The sequence below is a fragment of the Balaenoptera borealis genome, assembly GCF_965194805.1.
Source record: "Balaenoptera borealis genome assembly, contig: HAP1_SCAFFOLD_81, whole genome shotgun sequence".
In the NCBI taxonomy this organism is placed as follows: Eukaryota; Metazoa; Chordata; class Mammalia; order Artiodactyla; family Balaenopteridae; genus Balaenoptera; species Balaenoptera borealis.
In genome coordinates, this window is record NW_028123982.1 from 156931 (window position 1) to 177780 (window position 20850).

General features: G+C 42.7%; 1 protein-coding gene across 2 annotated transcripts in view; it reads left to right on the top strand.

The window, feature by feature from the left end:
* The first annotated feature begins 559 nt into the window (after positions 1-559).
* The window catches only part of FMN2 (formin 2), a 345283-nt gene continuing 324992 nt past the window's right edge, over positions 560-20850 (top strand). For both annotated transcript variants that reach the window (XR_014239879.1, XM_082408836.1), the window contains exon 1: positions 560-9396. Coding sequence is in view for 1 of the 2 variants with exons in the window: in XM_082408836.1 (XP_082264962.1) it covers positions 8064-9396 (1333 nt within the window). In the remaining variant the exon portion in view is untranslated. The remainder of the gene's footprint in view (positions 9397-20850) is intronic.

Consider the following 20850-nt stretch of genomic DNA (forward strand, 5'->3'; position numbering starts at 1 on the left):
CGACAGCTCAGAACACCTAGCAACAGAACTTGAGAATGTCCAGCTTCTCATAACTGGCAGGCTTCCTCAGTCTTGGTGAATTAGCAATTCTGCCTTCTTGCGTTTCTAGGAGGCCTGGAAGAGGTCGTAAGACATCTGGACGTATTTGGACTACATAACTGACTCATTTCCTTTGTTCTACATTTATTGAGCACTGAATATATGTTAGGCCATTTGTATTCATTATCTAATTAAATCCTAGCAATGTTCTTATAAAATAGCTGCTGTTATATTAATTTTATAGATGGGGAAATATAACCTCAGAGAGATTATTTGTCCCATATTACTCAGGATAAATGGTAAAGTCAAGATTCAAACCCATTTTCTCTAAGGCCAATGCTCCCTACCGACTGAAGCTACTTTGACCAAGTAGCTTTAAAAAAAGGAGGGGGGGGGGTTTAATTTATTATGGTAGAATGGTGAGGGTGGAAGTAGGAGATGGTTAAAATAGGTCTTTTCCAGTGGTTTTAGGGACAGAAAAAGGACAGAGGCTGGATACCTATCGGAATGGGGAGGGAGTCAGTTTGCAGGTGCCCCCAAGGTGGGTCCATTAATCTTTGCTTCCCCATTTCATATGGTCGCTTGCCTCATACCCTAGCGACATAAATAATTGCAAGGATCAGATGGTTCTTAAAGGGCATTAAATGATTTATACTCCATTCTGTTATACTGAAAACAGGTGGCATATGGAAATTAAAAATGTTCAGAGACGTCCCAGGAGCTCAGATGCCCTGAAAGTGGGGTCATAGACTCTGAGGCACAGAACCACCTCACCAGTTGCTGTTACCAATAAACTGCGTGGCTTCCTCACCCTGATTCACACTCTTTCCTCTACCCGAATACTTTTCTCACACGTTTTGCCTGCCTGAATCCTTCTCCAACTCCATCTCTCATCATGGGTCTCAGGCTCCTGGAGAGGCCTTCCCTGACCTCCCACTTTAAAGCAGGTTATTCCCATTCGTAGACAAAGCACCTGTTCCTAACCTCCAAGTCCGCAGGCATCACAATTTGTAATTAGGTAGTTTATTGGTTCGTTCAGTGTCTGTCTTGCCTCACCTGTTACACTGTAAGTTCCTCGAGTGCAGGGAGCAAGCTTGTTAAAATCAGCAGTAATACAGATAGGTCAGGCTTCAAGGAATGCCTTCGCCACCGCTCACAAGCTCCTTGAATATCGGAGGAGCTGCCGCTTTGCGGGGTTAATCCATTTTGGAGACCAGCAGGCTGGGGGTGCACAGGAGCCGAGCTGCACTCGGCCGACTTCCATCTGCAGCTGAGCTTGGCTCAGGGGGACGAGCTCCATCCAACCGCCCTGAGGCCAGTAAAACTGTGGGCTATATGGGGATAAGTTCGCACACCCTGGCCTTTCTCCTCAGGCGTCTCAGATTCAACAACCCCACAGAGTCCCAAGAAGGGCCAGTGTAAATTGTGAAATGAACCACTCAACTCTTCAAATGCTATTTGAATTTTTGTTGTCATTTTTAATCCTGTATATATGCATCCGCCTTAAACGAAGTCCCAGGAGTTTTTCTGGGGCTAAGGAAGAAATGCGTAAAAACGGTTCCGAGGCTAGGAAGTTTCTAGAAGACAAGAAGAGACACATGCACGGAAGAGCTCTGGCGGTCTTTAATATAGCATCGCGGGCAAGGAAAGGCAGTCTTCCCAATCCCTTTTCTTTTCCTGCCTCTCTAATCCTTGAGGTAGGAAGGGTTTAGAGTGTTGAGATAGATACTCATAAATTAATTCCCACTAAGCTAGTAATGCAGTCACTTCACCCTGAAACTCTGATGACAGTCATTTCTGGACTATTACAAGAAAAACGAGGTATGTTGTCAAGGGTAAAAATTTCCCCTTCCCGTGAGAGCACCGTGAGGTCAAGTTTATATAGCTAAGGCTCTAACACAGGTGAAAGGAATCAAATCTCACGCCAGCCTTTACCCGCTCCCCTGAGGAAAAGGAAGCTGATGCAAAGCTCCTAGAAGAAACCTCTACTTTGTGTTGAAAAAAAAAAAAAGGCAAGTAGCCACATCCTAGTGAATGTAAATTACCTGACAGATGTCAGTTTCAAATGTGCTTTGGATTCATTTCTTTTCAGAACAAGTGCCCTGAGTTTCTGTGTGGAAGTGCAAAGTTTTGTAATGAGCAGGCAAGCCATTGCCCGGAAATGGAAACATTTTCTCTTTACTCTTTTTGGCTTTTTCCTATATTACGATAACTAACCAGATTGACTCAAATTCTAGGAGAAAATTCTGTCACTTAGAATTCAACGTAAAAACATCTTTAAAAGAATACATATATATATATATATATATAGTGAAGATTTTAGGGAGCAGTGTGATTTAAATCAACATTGAGCTCATCTTCTGGACTGTGCACCGAGAAACTAATGTTTATTAGGGAAAAAACGTGTATGCATGCTATTTGTGGAGTCTTGACTTAATGAACATTCATGGTTTGGCCTAATTTTTGTGGGCAGCTCTTATTTTAGTAGTTAAGGCAGAGAAAAGATTATTAAAACTGGAGTGCTCTCTGGAATATTATTTCCTCTCATGTCTGTTGACTGAAAAAAACGCACAACATGAGAACAGTGGGTTTCGGTTTTATTTGCGGGCCTTACTGAGGACTTGAGCCTGGGAGACACCTCTCAGTAGCTCTGAGGAGCTGACCTGAAGAGGTGGGGAAGGGGCCAGTTTCGATATGAATTTTTTTGGTGAGGAAGTACGTGTAGTCAAGCATTAGTAAAAGACTGACTTGACTAATCACAAATATCTCAAGTTAATGATTTTAGTGCTTTTCTATGGATAGGAAGATGCGAGAATCTGGGACCATTGAAATTCTTCCTTGGACATGCATCTTCACTACCTAGGGGCCCATATATACAAAAGCACAGGATGCTTCCTGTTTTTTCCATCCTGAATTCCCCTCAGGGCACACTGTCTGCCGTGCATTAGGACTTAACCCTTGTGAAAGGGGCTGATGAGCAACATTCTTTGTTCTGTTTGTTTCCATGTCCACATTTATACTGGAATCTCTTCCCAGGGGCCTTCCTGTTCTATGAATGCTTTAGTGTCCTGATGGCTGTGTCCAGAGCAAGGACTTAACCGCTTTTAAATCCTTAATAAGCTGAATGGTTAAAAAAGATGGTAAGTTTTTTTCCTACAGTGTGTTAAATAAGAAATGTTACGCTTATATGTGAACACATTTAGAGCTTTAATACCTACAGGACAATTTAAGTCCATCCAAATACCTAATACTGTTCTGAACAACTAAGTAACACAGTTTGGATCAGCCTTCCCAGGTTCTCAGCGTTGCTCCAGAAGCTCTGAGAAATCAAAGGTAAGGCCTTGTCCAGAAAGAGCAGCCATTCACTGCACGTGGCTGCTGTACAAGTGAGTGCGTCTGGTCTGAACTGAGATGTGGCTGTTAGTGAAAAATTGATGCTGGGTCTTTTTTTTTTTAAGTCAGCAAAAGAAAACCAAACCAAACATTATCAGGATTGGTGATTAATAGCACAGGGGTTTGAAAAAACTTGACTGCACCTGTGCTGCAGAAGCACCTCTGTTCTAAAATATGGTCTTGAACAAAAGCTATAAGGGCAGAGAATCAATGAATCTTCAAGCAGAAGCCAACACAATTTTACTAACAAGGTGTCAGTGTAAATCTCCACAAACATTTCAACTCACAAATTTGAGACTGTGGAAACTGCCAATGTCTTTTATGCCTTCAAAGTGTCTTTCCTCACCCAGTGTCACTCAGGGAAGTACTTTCCTGTATAGGAAACAAAATGCCTCTCCCCTTGAGGGTTACAGATGCTGGAAGTCTTGGGGTCCAGGTTGGATCTTTCTTTAGATTCTAGAACTTTGAACCCTACACCAGATAAAGAATGTGGTCAAGCATCAATTTGCACCACTTGTCAGACACTGACATACTTAACAGTGAAAATTTCCAGATTATGGAATAAGTATAATACACATAAAGGCAGTATTTTACCTCCCTTGGTTCACAGGATGAACAGGTCTTGGAAAGTTACTTTTCAAGTAACTTGAATGCCACTCCAGATTCTCATACCCAATGGGCTATCCTGTTTAATTTTTGGCCCAGAAAGAAAATGCAATGTCTACTGAACACACATGGTTCATACCGGAGAGTTAGGCTGGATTTCATGAGAACCGAGATGGCAATAGAGGTAAGTGGTTATTTACTGCAATAGATCATTTGTAGTCCAGGTGGGAGCTTCCACAACGGCATCTAAGATAGTAAAGGAAATGCATTCAAGGACACATGGACCATTCTCCAGGACAGAGCATATTTTGGGCCCTAAAACAAAGGATAGAAATACAAAAAGTATGTCCTCCAACCACAATGCAATTAAATTAGAAATCAATACATTTTGCAAAGCCAAATATCTGGACACACTGCCTAGAGGCCTTTCACATTAGGAATTCTCAGGCAATTTGCTCATTGCATCTTCATGGTGTTGTCGGGTTGGTACCGCCTGTAAAAGAAAAGCAGGCAGAGGGATGAGCACATGGTCCTGGACAAAATGATACCAGAGTCAGATGTAGACCCGCAAGTCCAGTCTCTAGGCTGTGCTTCAGCACCGGGAGTTTGCCTCAACTTGGAATTGATGCTGGGACTTAAAGACTTAGTGTGAAAAAAAGTATGTAAAATATCTCCTTAGTAATTTTTATTGATTTTTTTCCTGAACTATTTTGGATATTTTGTGTTAAATAAAATATATTATTAAAGTTAATTTCATCCATTTCTTTCAACCTTTCTTTCTTTTTTCCTTTTTTGGCCATGCCACACGGGTTGCAGGATCTTTGTTCCTGGAACAGGGATTGAACCCAGGCCACACGCAATGAAGGCGCTGAATCTTAAGCACTGGACCACCAGGGAAGTCCCTCTTTTTACCTTCTTAATGTGGCTACTAGAAAATTAAAGATTACCCATAAGGCTTGCATTATGTTTCTAATGAAGAATGCTACTCTAAGGCTAAGGATTGGCTTCCTCAACCTTAATTTCTCCTGGACTCTGTCTTTAAAATGCTTTTTGTTGCTTCTTGCCCCTGAACTAGGAACACTGTGGGCTGAGACGCTCAGAGTGGGCTTTCTATAGTTCATTCTGAATGGTTGATGACAGCTTACTTAAGAGTCCCTGAATGATCCCTTTCAGGTAGAAAGGCCAATATCCTTTACAAACCTCTTTAGCTTCGTAGGAGATCCCTTATGACAGAAGAACAAAAGCAGTGTTTTCATTTCTTCCAGTCCCTGGAAACATAAATTATGTGGTGTTGCTTGTTATAAAGAATTTGGGATCTAAATTTGTAGGTTCAAGTATTGCCTTTGCTTCTATGTGACCTAGGAAAAGTCTCATAGTCTGAGCTTGTTTATTAATTAAATTGGATTGAAAGTACCTACCTACCTACTGAACACACTTGTGAGTTTCAAATAGGCCTTTGCATGTAATAGAGCTTTGTCATCTGTGACCTGCTACATAACCGTCATCTGTTGTTTCACATTCAAAGGATGTGAAAAAATCAGCAGTCTTCTCTCTCAATTTCCCTCTCTTTCTTCTTCCCTCTTTGCCTTCCTCTCTCCTTCTCTTTTTTTTGTCTTCAGAACTTGTAGAACATATCTCGGAAAAAATAGTAAGGAAACAAATAGTTCAGAATCAAAGATGTCTTGTTAAAGAAAAAGCAAAAATAAAGATCCATATACCTCAGTCCTCAGAGAAGCAGGAAATTCTTACAGCCTCAGGCAAATTGTGCCCTCTGAGGAGCCTGGATTCTGGGAGAGAGCAGTCTTGTGAAAGACCTGAAACAAAGGCTTTTCAAGTCCTCTGGAGTTGCTCAGAGACTGGGACAGTACCCTGGCAAAGTTATTAGAGTTGATTTCTCAGAGTTATTTGCTCAAAAGGGCCACCTGAGGATAACTGACCACTTGTCCTGAAGTTAACATCTATTTTTAAGAGACTAATTAGAAAGAAGTTAGTAATTATTGCTGTGTGAAGCTTTTACATCTAAGAATTATAGGACCTTAAAAAAGTTTTTTTGATAAAATGGTTAAGGAAGGAGGTTTAAAATATTCATTCACAATATGTAAAGGAACGTTTGCTTGTGGCATTTAAAATGCATCATGTAATATGTAGTACTTTTTCCTCCTTTGGGCTTACTTTAGAAATACTAACATGTTAGCTAGGTATACCTATTTCCAAAGTGATTAACAATTAGCTTCTAATTTAAATATTTGTAACGTTATTGATTAATGCCATTTAACTCTTATTTTAATTTACTGCTTGGAGCTTCTTTAGATATCAATGATGTTTAAAAATCTCTTTTAAATATAAGTAACTAAATTTCCTAAGGAATTAAAATAATGATGATTTACAGTGAGGAAAATTTTTATATTAATATTGAAGCAGAATATTAAGAAACTCTGTAACAGTTATCAGGGAGGAAAAAGTTTTTCTCTACCCTTCTAGGTTCTTCTGGCTGTCTAAGAATTAAATTGACATGAGACAGATTAGCAGGAGAAAATCACACAAAAGTTTAGTAACATGTCTACATGGGAGAGACCCAGGAAAACAGAATCGTGGCCAAAACGGCCAAAGCCCTCACCTTAAATACTGTCTTCAGTTAAAGGCAACAGAGGATGTTGTGGGTAATGGTTTGGAACTTCAAAGGGGAGGAAGGCAATTCATATGGAGGTAGGAAAGGAACTGTTTTGTAAAGGAGCATTTGCTGGACCAGCGGAGACAAGGGACAGAGTGGATCAGATCTCTGGGCCCAGCTCTTTTTCCTGGCGGGTATCTCTGACGACAACTATTCAGCTCTAATATGTGAATTCTTTAGGCAGCTAAGTGGAAGTAAAAAGAAAGACTTCCTTAGTCTTCTGTTTCTTAAAAATAATCAGCCTAACTTAATCCTAATGCCAAAGAGACACATTTTGGGACAGCAAATTTTTCTCCCCCAGACAGTGAACTGTTGCAAACTTTTATAGTCAAGGCAAGGACAAAGTTTGTCTTGGGAGAGTGGTGGTTTTCCGCATAACATGTGATTTCTTGTGTTTGTGCCAAGGGTGTTTCTTTTTTGTCTTTTTCTTTTTTGTAGGCGGCAACAATAGGCACATGTTAAATATTGATGAGTTTGACCTCCTGGGAGTTAAAGTATATGCACCCTTTTTGAATATAAATGCTATTTGGTTTATATGGTAATAGCATAGAAATTTAGAGATTAGCATTTTAATGAAGTCTAATCTCAGTATTTTCTGATTCCCCCCCCCACCTCGCCATTTTGTCAAAAAAAGAGTTTGAAAAATGAAATTTTGAGATGACCGCTGATGTTCTCTCATGGAGATGCAAGGTCTTCATGAACATAAAAGCAGCACTGTGTGTAGTAACCTTTCTTAAACCATATGTCAAGCACATTAACGGTGTTTAAGATGATCAGTTATTGAAGAAAAGACCAATCCATTCGACCAGTATTTATTAAAGAGCCATGCTTCTGCAGGCAGGTTGGAGGGGGTAGTGTATGTGGCCTTGAGATTACCGCACCTCTAAACTGGAATGTGGCTTTCCTTTTTCCCCTTTAAATTTTTTCTTTTTTTGTTCAGCGTGGATCTTCCAGCTGCCAAGCCCTTCAGCAGGGACCAGGCATTGGATTCCGGTGGCGGATAGTGAGGTCCTCAGACCCAGGGGCGCTCCGGACGCTTCAGCAGTGGGGGGCGGGGCCGAAGGGCCGGGGGCGGGAGGGGGCGGTGCTGAAAGCGGACTGGGCGGGGCCTAGGGTTGGTAGGGGGCGGAGCCTTGTGCGTTCCGCGCGGCCATTGGCGGCGCTGCGTGAGCGCGTTCGGTCCCGCGCGGGCGGGCGCAGCCGCGGCGCGTTCTGCGAAGCGCGGCAGGTGCGCGGCCGGCTTCCCTCTTCTCAGCAGCTCGCTCGCCGCCCGAATCTTCGGGATCCCAGCGCGGCCGGGCCGAGGAGCTGGCATGGCCTGAGCGCCCGCGTTGACGGCGGTGGCGGCAGCAGCATGGGGAACCAGGACGCGAAGCCGAAGAGGAGTGCGGGCGATGCACCGCACGGAGGCGGCGGCGGCGGCGGCAGTGAGGACGCCGCCGGGCCCCGCGAGGCCGAGGGCACAAAGAAGGCGGGCGGGGGCAAGAAGGCGCCGGGCCGGCACGGCAAGGGGGGCGGCGGTGGGGAGCCGGGCAGGAAGAAGAGCCGGTCGGATCCCAGGGCCTCGGTCTTTTCCAACCTGCGCATCCGGAAGACCCTGTCCAAGGGCAGAGGTGCTGGCGGCTCCCGTGAGGATGTGCTGGACCCCCAGGCCCTGCAATCCGGCGAGCTGGACAGCGCCCACTCCCTGGTCACCAAAACCCCGGACCTCAGCCTCTCGGCCGACGAGACGGGCCTGTCCGATACGGAGTGTGCCGACCCTTCCGAGGTGACGCGGCCCCGGGGGCCCGGCTCCGCCGGGGTCGGGGGCCCGGCGGTGGCCGAGGATTCGGAGACTGCGGCGGGGGTGCAGGATGGACAAAGGACCAGCTCGGGATCAGACACAGACCTCTACAGCTTTCACTCGGCCGCGGAGCAGGAGGACTTGCTCTCGGACATCCAGCAGGCGATCCGCCTCCAGCAGATGCAGCAGCAGCAGCAGTCCCCGAGCCCCGAGTCGCCCCCGGCGTTGCCCCCCTCCGCCGCCCCCCCGCCCGGGGCCCTGCCAGGCCTGGACCGACCCCTGCCGGGCCCAGGCGCCGAGGCGGCGCCGTCCGCGCGCCCCGACCGGCCCCCGGCTGCAGACCAGCCCGCGGCCGCCGCCTTGCCGTCTCCCGGGTCGGCTCCCGGGGAGCGAGGGGCCGCGGACACGGACGAGGAAGGCGAGGAGGATGCTTTCGAGGACGCGCCCCGAGGCTCTCCGGGGGCGGAGTGCGGCCCGGCGGCGGGAGAGGCCCCGCGCAGGCCGGGGGCGACGCGCGAGGAGGGCTCGCCGAGGCCCAGCGTTCCCGCGGCCGCCTCTCCGCCCCGCAGCCCGGCGCTCAGCCCGTGCTGCTCCCGGGCCCGCCCGCTTCTGGCGCCCTGCTACGTCAGGACCACCACCCGGCAGCTCAGCTCGCCCGGGCCCTCCCCAGCCCCGTCCCCCAGCCACAGCCCCCAGGTCCAGAGACGGCCGGAGTCCTCCCTGGACCGGGGGTCCGGAGCCGCCGCGGCCCCCGCCGCCGCCGCCGCCGCCCCGGCCAGGAAGCCCCGCGCGGGCCGCAGCCGCTCGGCCGACTGGACCGCGGAGCTGGGCCGCGCGCCCGGGGCGGGGGTCTCGGCGCACCTGGCGCAGCGCGGGGCGGGCGGTCTTCAGGACGTGTTCGCAGGTGAGCGCTGGGCTCGGGGCCCAGGGCGCCTGCCCCTCGGAGACGTTTCCGTTTGCACACAGGGTCTTAAAGGGAGCAGCTTAGGTGCCTCTGTCCTAAGGCATCTGGAGCAAGGGCCGCTCTGTCCACTTCTCCAAAATATCCCGGGTCACGCCAGGCAGATCGGCTCCTTTTTGGCACCGTTTGCAAAGCCATCATTCTCTTTCCTTCCTCCTCCCACAGCATTAAAAATAACGAGAATGTTCACGGTCCTCTGACACATCATCTATTCTAGGGCTGCTCTGATGTACATGCCCATGTGCGCGCATGTGACACGTAGTTTCTCAGCGATCGGCGTGGACGCCGTAGTGAACTTAGGTGGTCACTCCTGGTTGCTGACGCAACCAAATCGGATGCATGCTTTCAGGAAATTAATGCGTAGTGATCTAGAATATTAGGCATCATTTACATTTGGTTTCATGGCCCAGCCTGGAGACAGTGATGGTGAGCAGGCCAAAAGCACCCGGGGTGCTACTACTGGTACCTTTCCAGCGTCCGTATGGACTTGGCAAAGCCGGCTGAAGGGTCGGCTCACGGCGGAAAATGTGGAGCAGTGTGATGAGTTTATCCTTGCGTAGGTCCCACGCCTTTCCTTAAGTGCCCGCTGGTAGACTGTCAGCTTGTTTCATGTTTACTAACTTCTCAATGTCTAAATGAAATAATGGAGTGCAAGAATTTAAGGAGCAGGGGAAAATGAGAATTTATGCAAGTCCCGGTAGGTAGTGATAAGTATTTGAATGATTAAAAATTTCAAATGTAATTTGAAAAGCTTAAAATCTTAGGTTCTGTGGCTTTAATAAACAGGTTATCTATGAAACAGTAGATGATGTTTCTCCAGAGCATGGATGCTTGTTAGTTAGCTAAATGCTGTTCATGTTTGGTACTTACTTGTATTGGCCACATTTTAAATTTCATCCATGGGCTATCTTTTATTTTACGTTTATAGATTCTTACACTTCAGAGTAGCTCTTTGATTCATTTTACGTGCTTGCTGTCCCTCTTTTACTTCTCCCTTCCCGATATCGTGTAGGTTAAGTTAAAGGAATGTTTCTAGTCTAATATCTGTTAGATAAATTGTAAATAAAACAAAACAGAACAAAAAAGAAACATAAAAACGTCCAAAAGACTGATTCTGAAGGAAGAGGATCGGAAAGTTCTTTAGTTAACTTTTGTGAATTTAATGTTGTTGAGAAATTCAGTATTTCCTCCTTACCTAGGTAACACTCATTTTATATATTATTTTTCTAGAAATGAAAATATCACTAAAATTAAGATGATCATTCATTAATATTAATGGTTGTTCTTCTTTAGAATTTCAAATATACTCATTTCCTTCATTTGACAAATATTTATATCTATGTATACCGGGCTGCCATGTTATGCCAGGCAGTGTGTTAGATGCTCGGTGATATAACGATCATTAAATCATGTCTCTGCCTTTCCAAGGCTCACTGACAAGTGCACATAGAGATGTAGTACTCTGGGTGCATCAAGTGTGCAGTGACTTACCTCCTGGCAAGGGATGAGGAGAAAGGAATTCATAGGAGGATTAGGTCAGAGTCCTGAAGATTGTAGGACCCTAAATAGGTTGAAGTTTTGTTTCCATTAAGGAAAGAAAAAAAAGGGTATTCTTGGAGCTAGCATTTCATTTAAATTTCCAAACTTGAAATCTGGGACTCTTACAGGATTCCTGTTCAGGAGGTACCTGGGTTTTTTTGTTGACTTCTCCAAGCAGGATTTTTTCCTGTGCAGAGTTAGTCGCTTTAATATGGGCATCACCCACTTTATTTATTTATTTATATATATATTTTTTATTGAAGCCCAGTTGATTTTCAATGTTATGTTAATTTCTGCTGTACAGCAATGTGACTCAGTTATACACATACATACATTCTTTTTTTTAAATGTTCTTTTCCATTATGGTTTATCACAGGCTATTGAATAGAGGTCCCTGTGCTATACAGTAGGACCTTGTTATTTATCCATTTTATTTGTAATAGCTTACATCTGCTAACCCCAACCTCCCACTCCATCCCTCCCCCAACACCCTCCCCCATGGCAACCAGAGAACCATGTTCTCTATGTCTGTGAGTCTTTCTGTTTTGTAGATAGGTTCATTTGTGTCATATTTTGGATTCCACACATAAGTGATACATATGAGGCATCCCCTACTTTATATGTGATGCTTGGATATAGTTGGTCAGTGACCAGTGGATATTTGTGTAGCAGTTTCTATATATTTATCTCACTCACTCACTTTCTTAAAAAAAAAAAAAAAAAGGTAGGTTTAACCGAATCTTGTAACTGGTGGGCAAATGGAGGTAAACAAAGAGATGAAAGTTTTCCAAGGTCACACTGTCATTCATTCAGAGGCTGAGCCAAAAATAGGAGCTGAGTCTACTGATTTGAGTCCGACTGTTCTTGCTTATTCCTCATTTTTGGATGTTCAACACTGTAAGACTTCATATGGAGTAAAAACTTTAAAAAATGTTATAGAATTTAAGGCCTTCTTTTATGAGATTTCCCAGTTTCTGTTATTAATAAGGTGAATTCCTTTCATTGTTGAACGTGTGGCCTTCTTGGGCTGGATGCAGGGTGACTGTTGGTCAGAGTGAAGCAGGTTTTCTCCAGGCATCTCTCATGGAAGCTTTCCTGCGGTGGTCGAGTGAATCCAGGGTGACACAGGCCTCTGTTCCTCAGCTGTTGTCTGTTTTCTTGTCATTTGGCTTTACATTTGGTTCTTTACCACCCTCTCCTATTTTATGGGTGTCTTGGAAATTACTAGAGCCCTGGGGAGCCCAGCATTGTCCTCAGGGAAGTTGTTTTCTGGCCTTAATTTGCATATCTTTGGATCAATTAATTGCCAGCTGCCTTTGAAGCAGGTGATAGTTATATCTCTAAGCTTCCATGGACAGCTTTTATTTTTAAACCATAGAATGAGGGTTGTCAGCTCTGCAGGAAGGAACAGATGTTTTTCGCTTTTTACTGCCTTCCAAATGTAGGGAGAAAATTCGAGTGAAAAGAGATCTCCATGGCACATGTTTGTGTTTCTTTGGCAGATATAATAACATTTAGCAATAGTGGGGACCAAGACTTTATCTTGTTTTAGCTGTTAAGGAGTTGACGATGTTTTAGGCCACTACACTGAAATTTCACAGTTCATTTGCTTGAAAAAACATCTTTTTCAGTGTTTAGTGCAAAAATTGCTAAGAAATTTAAGAGTTTTCTTTGCACATGCTTTCCTTACAGCAGAAGCTTGTGAATAGAATTTTGCAGTTAATTAAAGTGTAGACATGTGAAATGTTAAATTTGTGATGCTGGATCGCTTTTGATAGAAATCTTTCCGAAGTCAATTATGCGCTTATCCGTCTTTTTCTTAAACACATGGCCTAAATGGTTCATCTGTTTTAACTGGCTTAATGTCATCTTTAGACCCATCATGGCTGCATCCCGTGAAAACACTGCTGTTGCCCTCAACTGCTGTTGAAGTGTAATAGGCTGGTGACTCCAGTTGGCTGTTGCTGAGGTTTTGTATCCGTGTGGTTTTCTTGACTTTTTCCTTCCCGTCAGCTATTGATTCTTAGAGCTGTCTTTGGTCTCTTCTCCACCCCCACCCCCATTACTTCTAATTTGATTTTTGTGATCAATTTGTTATTGGTTCATGAATCCTGTGATTATGATGTTAGCTATATTTATTGCACTTCTACTAAATGCCAGACCCTGTGTTGGTGCATTACGTAATTATCTCAAATCCTTACGATAGTCTTGAGGTATAACTATTTATCCTCGTTTTCCCAGTGAGCGAACCAGGGTCAGGCAGGTGAAGTAACTTGCCTCAGGGCATTAAGCAGCCAATGGCCCATCTAGGATCTGTACTTAGAAAACCAAATCTGTTGTTAATGTGAATAAAATAAAATGAAGTGTGTTAGTGAGCTTTTGGAGCACTAACTAGTCAATAAAGGGCTTGGGCTTTAAAATTTAGATTGCGTGACTCTCATTTTGGCTGTTCTAAAGGTTATCTTGAGTTTTATATCAAAATAGAAAGAAGACCCACTCTAGGAGTACAGACTTTCTCATGCTGCTTGTGAAGTTGTTAGACTGTGAACTTTTACAGCCTGGAGCAGTCTTATATCCAGCAGTAGCATCTGACAGAGTGTAGACGTCCAGTTATTGACCAATAAATGAGTGAGGGTCAGAAATCACCCCTGTTGTGTGTAATGCCTCAGTGTTACTATGACAGGAAAGGGGATTTCAAGAATGCCGTCTTTTCCCCTATATCTTGCGTTACTGGGCTTCATGTATTTGAATCAGATTTGGCAGCATAAGCTGGGACTGGGAGCACTGTTTTCAAATCATTTTAGTTTTGTCTAAAACATCCTTTCTCATGCTTCCTGTAAGGCTGTGGTTTGGATTGAAGTCATTTACCCCACTGGCCTGGCTTTTCACGCATTTAGGCATTTGGATACAAGCCATGTGTACGTGAACTTCAGCAGGTGCATTTAGAGCAGTGTTTCCTTCTGATTCCATTAAAAAGGTGCTGAGCACACACCTTGGGTGATGCAACAGTGGTTCCTCTAACTACTGGTATTCCAGGTATATCTGCATCCTAGCTGGCTGTTCAGTTAGGTGACTCTTAAGTAATTTTTTCTCATATGTATGAAGGTGGAGGAATCATTTCAAATTAATAATATTACGATTAAATAGTGTATGTAAAGCCCCTACAACTCTGCCTGGTACATAGAAGGCACACAGTTGGTGCTATTTACTCATCTGTCCTGGTTTATTGCCTTAATGGACTACATCGTTCAAAGTGGTCCAAACCAAATTTGTCACATCAAAACAAAACAACTCTGAAATTGTGTATAAACACTGGGAAGGATGTAATCCGATGCTAGTTGAAAGTTAATATTTCTAGTCAATAGGGTTTTTTTGGGCAAATTGTTTATACATCAGTTTTTTTCTTTCTTGCATTTTCTATGATTTTTGTCACTTTATCAGAAATTGTAGTTTTCTTGGGGGTTTGGATAAGGAAAGCATATGATGGAGGATGAGTGTGTGATTAGGGGGAGGTGGTGGTGTTTAAAGGGGGGTGGGGTAGAGGAGGCACCGTATTTACCCGCCTGGCTTTGCAGCTTCACCTCCCATGGTTTCCTTCAGAAACTCTCTACTTTAGTCAAGTTAATCTGCTTACTGTTCTATGAACATGCATTTCATTCCCCTGACTTTGTGCCTTTGTCTAATGGTTTTCACTCTCCTGTAACACAGTTTGTCTCTCTTAACTTAACATCTGAAAAGGCTGATTGAATTCCCATTTCCTCTTTTGTATCTTTCCCAGCTGGACCTGACTGGTGGTCATCTCTGCATCTCTGTGCTTACTGTCTATATCATATCATGTATACTTCTTGGATTTGGGGATTCTTTAGGTCTTCCTTCTCACTTCCTTCTGCTTTTCCTTTCTCCTTGCCTGCTCACCCGATTCTGTCCATTCATCACCCACTCCTGTCTATCCTCCGCGAATACCTACTCCGCGCCCGCTGTGGGCCAGTCAGTAAGGTGGACACTGAGCACGCTGAGGCCTTTATGAAACTTGTTCACCATTTTCTTCAAACAGGGGAGTTGATTATCTATTGTAACTAAAACTAGTTGAATTTACGTTGGAAGGTTACTAACATTTTTGGGTGGTGGAAATTAATTATTTTCATTGAGGTATGGTTGAATCAGTGGTGAAGGTAGAATGATACTTTGGTAGAATTTGTGTTGAGAGAACATCTATTCCGATTTTCGTGGATTGATTTTAACATAGCAATGATAATGCAGTAACTCTAAGCTTCCAAATATAAATGTTGTTGGTAATGAAAGAAGAGGAAAATTTCATTATTCCCTTCATTCCTGCTTTTGCATTATAAGTAACAACCTGATGTTAATGAAATTTAGAATTAAGGGACCATTAGGAAGAAACAAATATGTACTGCCTTGTGACTTGATAGTTACTGGATATGATTTTAGTGATTGAAAGCTTTCTGAGGCTTTTTAAATATTAAATATATAATTACATGGAAAATAAAACTTCTAGTCAATTTGAGATGGTAGTTAGTAAATCGAGGTATTGTAACATCAGAATGATAAGAACAAAAGATAACAGTTATTGGATGCTTAGAAGAGGGTGCTGACCATGCCAGAGAAGTGTTGTCCTTTGATACCTGCTCCACTGTGGGAGAGAGAGAGGGAAACCTTTGTACCTTCGTTCCCTTCAAGGATGTACCTGGAGGCATTGATTGGGTGGGAAAATTACTGCCATTCCTCTGTGCACCATATCTTGGACCCACTGGAGCCTTTATTATCTGTTATGCCAGAGCTGCAATGGGCCAAAAATAGTCCTTTTTATTTTCAGGGAGAATAGAATAATTTCTTGAGAAAATTAAGCCTTGTTGTATTTTAAAATTATGCTTAAAAATGCTTAAACCCTACTCCTTCTTGTTTCTTTTTATTTAAAAAAATTTTATTAGTAGTAGTATTTTTTTTTGGTCACGCTGCACAGCTTGCGGGATGTTAGTTTTCTGACCAGGGATGGAACGCGAGCCCACAGCAGTGAAAGCCCCGTGTTGTGACCACTGGGCCACCAGGAAATTCCCTGGGTCTCTTTTTATACTTCAGGCAGAAGGGTCCTTGGTGGTATTGGGTTGGCCAAAATGTTCATTCGGTTTTTTCCATAAGATGGCTCTGGTAGCACTTAGTTGTCTCTAACTTCATTCGAAACAATTTTGTTAGATTGTATGTGACAGCTGTCATATCAGCGTGCGTTTAAAAAAAGAGTTATCAAAATTGGTGAATTTTTGTCTAGCCATCTTATTATGAAAAATGAAAGAAAAAACATTTTTGGCGTATTATGCTTTGTTATTTCAAGAAAGGTAAAAATGCAATGGAAACACAAAAAAAGATTTGTGCAGTGTATGGAGAAGGTGCTGTGACTGATGGAACGTGTTGAAAGTGGTTTGCGAAGTTTCGTGCTGGAGATTTCTCACTGGATGATGCTCCACGGTCGGGTAGACCAGTTGAAGTTGATAGCCATCAAATCGAGACATTAGTTGAAAACTATCAACGTTACACCATGCGGGAGATAGCTGACATCCTCAAAATATCCAAATCGAGTGTTAAAAATCATTTGCACCAGCTTGGTTATCTTAATCACTTTGATGTTTGGGTTCCACAGAAGTTAAGTGGGAAAAATCCTTCTTGACCGTATTTCCGCATGTGATTCTCTACTTAAACGTAATGAAAACGTTCTGTTTTTAAAACAAATTGTGATGGGCAATGAAAAGTGGATGCTGTACAACAATGTGGAATGGAGGAGATCGTGGGGCAAGCAAAATGAACCACCATCAACCACACCAAAGGCCAGTCTTCATCCAAAGAAGGTGATGTTGTGTATATGGTGGGATTGGAAGGGAGTCCTTTATTATGCTCTACTTCTGAACGCCGAACGATTAATTCCAACAAGTACTGCTCCCAATTAGACCAACTGAAAGCAGCGCTCGACGAAAAGCTTCTGGAATTTGAACAGAAAATGCGTAATCTTCCATCAGGATAACGCAAGACCACATGTTTCTTTGATGACCAGGCAAACACTGTTACAGTTTGGCTGGGAAGTTCTGATTCGTCTGCTGTATTCACCAGACACTGCACCTTCAGATTTCCGTTTATTTCTTTAACAAGAATTCTTTACAAAATTCTCTTAATGGAAAAAAATTCAATTCCCTGGAAGACTGTAAAAGGCACCTGGAACGGTTCTTTGCTCAAAAAGATAAAATGTTTTGGGAAGGTGGAATTATGAAGTTGCCAGAAAAATGGCAGAAGGTAGTGGAACAAAAAGGTGAATACATCGTTCAATAAAGTTCTTGGTGAAAGTGAAAAATGTGTCTTTTATTTTTACTTAAAAACCGAAGGCACGTTTTGGCCAGCCCCTGATCTAGTGCACATGTGTGGAGAAGAATTCTGTGTCATTTAAATTGTGGCTTTATACACACACAGCAGCACTGCAGCAGGAGTGCAGGCTGAGAAGTCTTTCCATTGGCCTCCCTTTTTAAATATCCTACTGGTTTCCTGTACAACGGGGCCATAATTTCTTACCTCCTCTTAGTGCCCTGGTTTCCCAGGTTGCAAAAGTGAGTGTAATCCTGGTGGGAAGCTGCTTCCTCCAAGTCTTATCCATCCCTGAAATTCTATAGGAGTGATGGTTCCAGGAGTTATCCTTTTCTCCAGATAATGACACTTTGCATATTTCGAACTTTACTGTTAGAGTGGAAAAAAATCCCTATGTAGGAGGATCCACTTTTACTGTGGAGTAAAGATGCTCTGGGCATCGGTACTAGCTGGTGGTAAGACCTTGTTGGTTTTGATCAGTTGTTAATTGATGCTAAAGGGGATTTGGGTTGGTTGGAAAGCTGTTATCTGATGTGCACTTGGGATCTTGTGTTTTTGTACACCAGGGTAGTGACTGCGGGTATGGTGGGTGGTGGACCTGTTTTACGGAATCTACAGAAGGGAAGGCTGTGTTGTTCGATGTTACAACCCAAGGATTTAGAGTGTATGGAGTCTAAATTCACTCCAAATTCTAATAGTGACACCACATCCACTGAGGAAATCCTTAGATTCATTATCTAAGGACAATAAGAGTCTCCGATTCTTGAATAGGCTATAGGCTTTGCATTTTTCCTTTTAGTTTAAACTTCTCAGTAAAAGTAGTAGTACTAATTCTTATAAATTATTTCGGTATACTTTAATATATTGGTTTTGTCCTCAGTTTTCCATACTATTTTATACGCTTACTTAAATAACTTTTATGAGTGCATGGTATTTCATTTAGAAGTTTGCAATGACATGAAAATTTCTGAAGAGACTAGACAGATAAAAGGTTTTGAGAGCTTTTAGGTATTTTACTTTTTTAAAAAAAGTTTTATTGGCCTTAAAGTAGTGCAGCTTGTTCAAGCTCATTAAGAAGAAAATGGGCTAGAAAGGAACTATTTCAGGATTCCAAATAAATGCATTTGAATACTCTGTGGAAAGTTTTGGAAGTCATGAGTCTCTTCATTATTAACATACAAGTCTTATCTTTGAAAAGAGTAATAAAAACAATGGGGTAAAAGTAGAGATGGTTTTTGCAAACATATACTTGTAGATAATTTCCCCCACCCAGCACGTTTGAAAGCTATAGACCAGCACTTGCTGCTTGGAGAGGTGAGGGATGTGGTTTCTCCTTGGGAGGTGTTACATTTTGCAGCTACCCAGGATGTTCAGCAATTATTTCTCACTGTCCTTGCTCTGCTATTTTGGTTAAATGGCTTTGAGGGTGTAAAATGTTTGGATAGTATCCTGGCAGTTTACTTCAGGATATAGGGCTTGATGTGCCTTTATTTTGTTCTTGGAAAAATTAAAAATGTGTTGACTCCGTTGGATCCAATATATTGTTGGTGGGCGAATAAGGCTGAATAAGAACTGCAGTGATTTAGGTGGAGAGACATTTGTCTCTGGGCTGAAAATGTGATGTAAGTGAAGGGGTGATTCTGGAAGCCTTTTATCTCTGACTTGGATGATTTCTCTAAGGAGCCTCACTTGACTCTAAATTCACAGATCATTTTCACTACCATCTGCTTCAGGATAATAAAAGCTGAGCATGTAGCCTCTGGCTTCATCACCACCTAGATCCAGTGGACGGCTGTCTGCACCTCTGGCCCCCTCCCTTCTGCATCAGGCTCGTCCTACTGAGCTGTCACAGGTCTAGGAGGGTCACTGTGTCTAATAGGTCACTGTACCTACTCTCTTCCCTCCCTCTAAATACCTGCCTCCTGGGATTCCCAACCGAGGCTTGGCTGTCCAGCCTTGCCACACTCGGTTTTTTCACCCTTCTCATATTTGAACTTGACCTCAATTAGTCCTTCCATTTTCTCTATTCTTAAATTTCTCTTTGATAAGTCTTCTAATTTCTATTCCCATTGCCTCTACATTTCCTAGAACAGATTATCCAACATTGAGATCCTAAACTTTCTCCCTGTCCTCAGTCTGGCTCTTTTCCAGTAATTCTCTACAAGGCAAGAGAGTCCACTATTTAAAATACAAATTTGAACTGGCCGGTCTCAGAGTAGAAACATTTCAGTGGTTCCCTCTTGCTTTGGGACTAAAGTTCATATACACTACACATATATATAAAAATACAACATATGTATAAATGATTACATATTATATATATACTTAAAATTTTTTTTAAATTTTATTTATTTAACCATTGTTTAATCGAACTATAGTTGATTTACAATGTTGTGTTAGTTTCAGGTATACAGCAAAGTGATTCAGTCATATATATGTTTTCTTTTTCAGATTCTTTTCCATTATAGTTTATTATAAGATACTGAATATAGTTCCCTGTGCTATACAGTAGGTCTTTGTTTATCTATTTTATATATCATAGTATGCATGTGTTAATCTCAAACTCCTAATTTACCCCTCCCCCTGCTATCACCTTTGGTAACCATAAGTTTGTTTTCTATGTCTGTGAGTCTATTTCTGTTTTGGAAATAAGTTCATTTGTATCATTTTTTTTTAGATTCCACATATAAGTGTTATTGTATGATATTTGTCTTTCTCTGTACTTTACTTAGTATAATCTCTAGATCCATCCCTGTTGCTGCAAATGGCATTATTTCATTCTTTTTAATGGTTGAGTAACATTCCATTGTGTATATGTACCACATCTTCTTTATCCATTCATCTGTCAGTGGACGCTTAGGTTGCTTCCATGTCTTGGCTGTTGTAAATAGTGCTGCTATGAACATTGGGGTGCATGTATCCTTTCGAACCACGGTTTTCTTTGGATGTATGACCAGGAGTGGGGTTGCTGGATCATATGGTAGTTGTATTTTTAGTTTTTTGAGGAACCTCCACAGAGGTTTTCCATAGTGGCTCCAAAGTTTACATTCCCACTACCAGTGGAGGAGGGTTCCCTTTCCTCCACACCCTCTTATATACACACTTTTGTATATTATTATTTACTGTGCTGCAGTTTTTCTTCCCTTGCTTAGTCTCTGTCCCTCCCCTGTCTTGAATATTCCGAGTCGTTTTTCAGGCAGCTCGTGCTCTCCCTAGTAGTTCTAGGTCGTACTGACAGTCTCTCCCTGGTCTTGAGGATAGAAGTGCGCGTTTATTGGTACCCTGAGGGTATTGTTAGTCCATGCAGAACTCTTCACTTTGTCCTTGGATTTATTTTCTGTATTTTCATTTCCTATTCTGACCTCCCTCATGGATGCAGGGAACTGCTTTTATGTGTTTGATTGATATCCTTAAAATTGTATGTATTTTTGTAAAGTGTGTAGTATTTCTGTGTGTATTTAATTTTCTGTTATACAAACAGTCTGAATTGTAGAC